Below are 6,999 nucleotides of genomic sequence, written 5' to 3'. Positions count from 1 at the left end.
CGATGGAGGCCCTTGGAGGCATCGGGACCCTTGACCTGCCATCCTACCCTTCACATCCCCGGGAAGGGCAGAGGCAGCAAGAGGGGGCTTGGGTCGCGGACCAGAGGCGTCCAAAGCGGCGCCAGGACCCTTTCGCTGTCCATGGAAGTCGGGGGTGCTCTCTTAGGTGGAGTTTCAGGGCACGTCGGAGACCCAGAGGCGGCCTTGCAAGGAATCCGGGCGGGGGACCCAAGAGGTGCAAGGAAGGAATGTCAACAGGGAGGGGAAGGACTGGGGGGGGGGGGGGGAGCTGGAAGGAATGCACCTCCTCCTCCATCTCCTCCTCTGAGCTTCTTGTCATCCGCATCCTCCCAGGGCAAGCCTCTGATTGGCCGTTCCGCCTGTCCTCTGGATCCGGGCTGACCAATGGGCGTCCCGATCTCCCTCCTTTCTCCCCCCCCCTTCCTTCCTCCAGGAGTGGCGGCCAGAGAGTCTCGCTTTCTGCGCAGTGATTTGCTCCCCAATTGACCTACATTAACAAAAACAAAAAAAGCTGGCGAGGGGCGCCCGGTCCCATCCCAGCCCCGGACTCCCTTGCGATGGGGGGCTTCCTCGGTGCTGCCCTTGCAGGTCGGGAGTGATCGCCTCCTAAAAGGGGCCCTTCCCTTCCCTTCTTCCCTGGGGAGGGAGGCTGCCTTTGCAAGGAAGAGGAGGAGGAGGAGGACCGGGAGCAGCAGCAGCAGCCACAGCCGCCACAAGAGCCCTCGCCTCCCTCCGATGATGCCGGACGAAGCCACGGAAAGCGCCTCGGCCCGGGTCTCCTCCTTCTTCATCGCTAATCTGCTGGGAGCCAAAGCCAAAGAGCAGAAGAAGCCGGACGGCAGTGGAGCCGAAGAAGAAGAGCACAAAGCCAGGCGCTCGCACGGCGGAGGCTTCCCCGGCAGCCATTGTTCGCTGCCCTGCTGCCCTTGCCAAGTCTCCCGCTTCGGCCTGGGGCTGCACGCCTACCCGCTCCGGGAGAGCGCCCTCGACTGGTACCGAAGGGCCCAGGTGGCCTTCATCGGCTGCGCCAGCCCCGAAAGTAAGTCCCGGCCGTCGGGGATCGATGCCTCCAAACCTAAGGCTGCATCCACACAGGATGAAATAACCCGGTTTAGCCCCGCTTTAACAGAGCGGAGCTGGACCCCACAACAAACTCCAGCTGCCAGAATTACATAGCCTTGAGCCAGACAAAAAGAGGGGCCATACCGGGTTATTTGGAGGCATCTTTCGCACCTGGTTTCCCCAGGGCTTTTTGGGGTTGTGGTTTTCCAAGCAGACGCCACAAATCCACGATCGGCTCGGCATTGCAGCGGCCGGAGGCTCCTAAACATTGCATTTAGTGCCTCTTCATAAGGAAGAGAGAGACACCTATTCGTCTGGCATCTGCGCCTCTCACAGCCCCTTCCTTCCAGCCGTCGAGTTTTCACATCCAGCTGGATTTGGTCCCAAGGCAAAATTAAGATCTCCTGCGACGGGGGAGGAAATCAAGTGATTTTTGTGAGGTTTTGGGCTCTATGGCCATGTTCTAGAAGAGTTCATTCCTAACGTTTTATATCTGTGGCTGTCATCTTCAGAGAAACAGATGCTGGCCAGAGGTTAGGAATAAACTCTGCTGGCCACAGAGCCCGAAAACCCCACAAAAAACTATGGGTGCCGGCCATGAAAGCCTTCGACTTCATGTTAAAGTGTTTGTTTGCCAGTCAAATGTTGAGCCCCTGCACGGCTTCTTAAGTTTAGATCAACCGGGGAGCAGCTCAAATTCATCAGAGCCATTCCTTTGCTTGAATTCCCGGCGAGTCTTAGACCTCAGCCAGCGCTTGGGTCTGAAGAACATTTCTATGCCTAGAAAGAAGCAGACCCCAAAAGAAAGGCCTCAATCCAATGGCAAGCCCTCGCTACGGAGTTGATCCACTGAATTAGTTGCTGGATTGTAAATAAACACTTCTCTAAATCACATTGAATCCAAGGATCTCTTTTCGGCGAGACTAGCCACTGGAGTTTGGGTCAAAGGGTTTAGGATCCATCGTTTTTTGTGGGGTTTTCGGGCTCTGTGGCCTTGTTCTAGAAGAGTTTATTCCCGACGTTTCGCACAGAGCCCGAAAAACCCACAAAAAACGATGGATGCCAGCCATGAAAGCCTTCGACTTTCATCTTGTTTAGGATCCATTTGGAGCCATCGCGGGTTCTGCGAATGGGAAGGGATTTCTCTGCTTAAATCCAGAAACTGGGGTTTAACGAAGTTGTAACGAGAGACTTGGTTGTTGTTGTTCGATTGAAACAGCATTGTTTTGATTCAGAAGGAGAGATCCAGACCTCAAGAGAGAAGGAGTTCGAGATTTGGACTGTGCCAAGGCCACCATATTGCCATGCATCTTTTATGGCTTTTTTAAAGACTTAAAAACAAAACAAAACACCACAATCTATTTTAGTGCGCTTCTGGTTCTGCCGTCTGCTCCACTTTCTGTCTTTTAACTCCCACCGGAGGCCAAGGTTTTTCGTGACCTTGGCATTGTAACCCACTTTACTTTGGATTAAGGCGCCTCGGTTTCAGAGGCTGCTTTTAAGTAAGGCTTACTTGTGTTTGCTTAGGATTTCCGCTCAGGGAGGCAAAGGCCTTCGGCTCTTGGCCCTTAAGGGTCTCCAGGAGGAGCAGAAGAGGCATATCATTAGCTATGTTTTATTTGTATGCCATAAATGTTATAAATAAAATACTGTATGAAAAAAGGGGCAGTGGGTACCCAGGATCCCAATGGCCCTGGCAAGCACTAGCGAGGTTCATTTGCCAGCGCAGATCCTGAAGGGACCGTTTAAATCTAGCAGCAAAAAGGAGGAAGGGAGGATTTGAAGGAAGGCTGGTAGTGGCAGGGAAGTTTGTAAAATAGAAGAATAAAAAGACAGAGCAGGGGGCCCCATCATTTGCCAGCGCAGATCCTAAAGGCACTATTAAATGTAGCAGCAAAAAGGGGGCAAGGAAAGATTTGGGGGAAGGCTGGTGGTGGAAGGGAAGTTTGTAAAACGGAAGAATAAAAAGGCAGAGTGGGGGTCCCCTCATTTGCAAAGGCAGATCCTAAAGGGACCATTTAAATATAGCAGCCAAAAGGAGCAAGGAAAGATGGGTGTTTGTGTGTAAAGTGAAGGGAAGGGGGTGATGTTTGTAAAACATCAAAATAAAAAGTGAGAGTTCCATCGAGGTTCCTTTGCAAATCCTCAGGGGACCATATAAATGCAGCGGCATAGACGAGGAAGAAATATATATAATATTTATATATTCTATTCTATTATATTTTGCACCGCCATAAGTCCCGCTTCTTCTCCCTTTCTCCCCTTCAGCCAGCGACAGAGACTCGCCGGAGGCTTCGGAGGAGGCTGCTCGGGAGAAGAAGCCCTCAGCGTCGGCAAGAGCCGGACCCTCGGCGTCGGAGGGAGGGATCGGCGTGGTCGGGGGCGAGCGATGGGGGTCTGAGTCGAGCCCCTCGGGTCCGCGAGAGGCAGAGGCGGCCTTGGGGGGCGAGGGCCCGGAGGAGGACCCGGTGGAGGAGTCGGACTCAGGCGAGGCGCGGGCCCCCGACGCCTCTTCTTCTTCGTCGGCCTCTTCTTCCTCGGCCTCCGCCGGGGGTCGGAAGAAGAAGACGCGGACGGTCTTCTCGCGGAGCCAGGTCTTCCAGCTGGAGTCCACCTTCGACGTGAAGCGCTACCTGAGCAGCTCCGAAAGAGCCGGCCTGGCCGCCTCCCTCCACCTGACCGAGACCCAGGTCAAGATCTGGTTCCAGAACCGGCGCAACAAATGGAAGCGGCAGCTGGCGGCCGACTTGGAAGCAGCCAGCCTCCCGCACGCCGCCCAAAGGATAGTCCGCGTCCCCATCCTCTACCACGAGAACTCCTTGGCCGCCGGGGCCCTGGGCTGCTTCCCGATCCCGCCGCCCCCGCCGCACCACCCGCGATCTCCCGTCTCCGGCGGCAACGGAGCCGGGGGCGGCGGCGGAGGAAGCGGAGGCATCCCGGCCTACCCGATCTCCGCCTTCCCGCCGGCCTCGGTGCCTTTCCTGAGGTCGCAAGTGACAGGACTCGTCTGATTCGGAGTCACTCCCCTTCTCCTGTCTTCTGCGCCGTCGAGGACCTGCTGGATTGGGTGTTTGCTCGTTTTTTCGGTGGGGAAACGTGTCTTCACGGTGCAATAGAGGGCTTCCCAGGCGCGATCCGTTTCTGGACCGGGACCCAAAGCCAAAAGATCTTCCCGGTTCCGGGGAGAAACACCAGGCCTAAAGAGGGACCGCTCCTTCGGCTAAAGCCCCTTTCTCTGCCCGCACCGCCGAGGCCGCCTTCCATTCCTTAAGCAAGAATGTAAGAGGTTGACTTTGCTGGCCGCAAAAACCAGGGCTTCCTGCTCCCGGTTCCTCCTCGGATCGATCTGGCCTTTTCGTCTCGGGAGGAGCACCAGGAACATTTAGAAATACGAGGGTCTTGGACGAGAGAGTGTATGTTTTCCACCCCCCCCCCGTTCGTTTCTAGAAAAGGGTCTCAAAAGCGGTTTCGAAATTCTGTTTTGATTCCCCCCCCCTTCCAACAAAACTTCTTTCAACAAAACTGCACCGATCGCCTCCTAAAGAGGTTTCTTGTCCAGTCTGGAAAAATAATGATTGATAATTAAGCTGCTTCCAGTGAAAGGAAAGAACTCCGGGTTCATCCCGTTGTTGCGGAATGTTCTGTTTAAAAACCCCGGTCCCGGTTTGTTCCTCTCTTCCACGCTTCGGGCTGAGGATCTCTTTGAAAGAAGGCAACCCAGAGAAAGCACCAAGTGTAATTATTCATTCCGTGTCAACTTTATGGTGCAAAACCATTTGAATAACGCTAGAGGACGGCTTGCGTTCTTCACCCGTTTCTCCGAGACCCCTTCCCCCTTTTAGAGTATCTTATTGTTGCTTCGTTCTGTTAAAAAATACTCGATGAAGATTGGTTATATGGGCCAATGGTTTTGATTTTTCTCCGAGTCAGAAACGCGCTCACTTTCTGTTTCCTATGGAAAGCTGGAATGATGTATATCAAGTTCCAAACATTTCAGAGTCAAAACTGCAGTTGGTGTCTTTTAGCGACTGTAACGCGATATTATATGAAGTATTATGCATGCTTAAGCTATGTTTCTTTAACAAACTTCTTTCCCTACCTTAACATTTCAGTAATATTATTATTATTAATAATAATAATAACACCAAGTCACAGAATTTAAGCCTAACGTCCGGCAGTTTGTCCTACAAGTCTAATGGAGGAGGGGCAAAGAAAGTAACTTTTGGATGAGAGCCTTTGATCGTAATGGTGTGGTACCCTCAAATGCAATTTAGCCTGGCTGCATCCACACTGCAGCAATAATCCGGTTTGACACCGCTGTAACGGCACGGTTCTATGCTCTGGAATTCTGGGAAATGTAGTGTATTTGGAGCTGTGCCCGTTACAGCGGTGTCAAACCGGATTATTGCTGCAGTGTGGGTGCAGCCCCTGTTAACACTGACTTATTGGTTTTTGGTAGGATGACTCTTCGGCGCTTCTTAAAAAGAGCCTGCTATTTTTAAAATATCTAATTTATATGTGGAACAAACTAACCATTTCTGGTTAGAGGATGAAATAGCCCACTAATAACGGAGCAGGGATAGCCTCCATAAAACTTAAACAGGGGATATTTTGTGTAAAGCCAACATCTCAGGATATTTGGCTCTAAACCACATGCTTCGCCCGGTTTCCAAGTCTTGAATTAATACTTGCAGAATCCAAGTTAATCTTCAGGGAGAGATGGCAATTAAAACACACTCCAAATAAAACGGATCTTGGCTGGTATTTTCAGTTAACATCCCGAGTCTCTCCTCCAGACGACAGTCATCATTAATTTCTTTAAATCGATTTAAAGTCTTGGATTTCTTAAATGAAACTGCCTCCTCCTTTTGTACAAAATAAATAAATAAATAAAATTAAAATTCTTTTCCTTTTGACACAGGAAATAGAAATAATCTTAGGGCGCAGTCTCATCTGGGAGTGGGTCCTATGTAAGCCCAGGGGGACTTGCTTCAATAGGCACTGTCAGGGGAGGATTTTGAAACCGAGAAAAACGCAGGATGTTTGGTGTTTGGAAGATCACGCGGCTTAAATGATTATTTATAGGAAGACAGTAGATCTGATTCCGCTGCCCCATCCTCACCTGTTCAAGAAGGCCCAGAAATGGTCTCTGTCCAGAAATTTTGGAGGATCTCCTAAGTCTTCCATCTCCCTGGTGACCCTGGGATGGTGGAAATCATGGAAATCATGATGGGTCTGGAAGCCACGCCGTATGAGGGACGACTTAGGGAGCTGGGGATGTTTAGCCTGGAGAAGAGAAGGTTAAGAGGTGATATGATTGTTTAAATATTTGAAGGGGTGTCATATTGAGGAGGAAGCAAGCTTGTTTTCTGCTGCTCCAGAGAACAGGACCCGGAGCAATGGATGCAAGCTAAAGAAAAAGAGATTCCGCCTCAACATTAGGAGGACCTTCCTGACAGTAAGGGCTGTTCGACAGTGGATCACACTCCCTCATGGTCTCCTTCCCTGGAGGTCTTTAAACAGAGGCTGGGTGGCATCTGTCGGGGATGCTTTGATTGAGAGTTCCTGCATGGCAGAATGGGGTTGGACTGGATGGCCCTTGAGGTCTTTTCCAACTGTACGATTCTATGATTCTATGGCCTGTTGTTTCTACAAAAGCACCTTCAGAGGAGAAAAGCGGGTGACCCTTCAGAGCATTATTTGCAGAGGGTTTGGGGCTACACAGTTAGGAAGCCACAACCTCTTGGAACAAGTTGGGATTTACTTCTCAGCAAAGCAGAGCTTTGTGAGGCTTTGGTTTTACTGAGAGTCATCCCTCCCTTCCTCCCATCCCCATTGATCCCAATATTGACACATATCGAGGAGAACACAGAGGAAAGACTAGTTTCCTTGCCATCACAGTATAAGTTTCCCCCC

General features: G+C 51.3%; 1 protein-coding gene across 1 annotated transcript; it reads left to right on the top strand.

Annotated features, from left to right (window-relative positions):
• The first annotated feature begins 523 nt into the window (after positions 1–523).
• On the top strand, positions 524–6,395 carry HMX1 (H6 family homeobox 1). Its single transcript, XM_042468194.1, has 2 exons — positions 524–1,060; positions 3,352–6,395. Exons 1-2 carry the CDS (start codon positions 757–759, stop codon positions 4,092–4,094), a joined length of 1,047 nt encoding a protein of 348 aa, XP_042324128.1. The 5' UTR covers positions 524–756; the 3' UTR covers positions 4,095–6,395.
• Positions 6,396–6,999: the final 604 nt, after the last annotated feature.

This window comes from Sceloporus undulatus, chromosome 5 (assembly GCF_019175285.1).
Source record: "Sceloporus undulatus isolate JIND9_A2432 ecotype Alabama chromosome 5, SceUnd_v1.1, whole genome shotgun sequence".
Taxonomy (NCBI): Eukaryota; Metazoa; Chordata; class Lepidosauria; order Squamata; family Phrynosomatidae; genus Sceloporus; species Sceloporus undulatus.
Note: the sequence above shows the minus strand (reverse complement) of the source record. Positions and strands in the feature narration are given on the sequence as shown.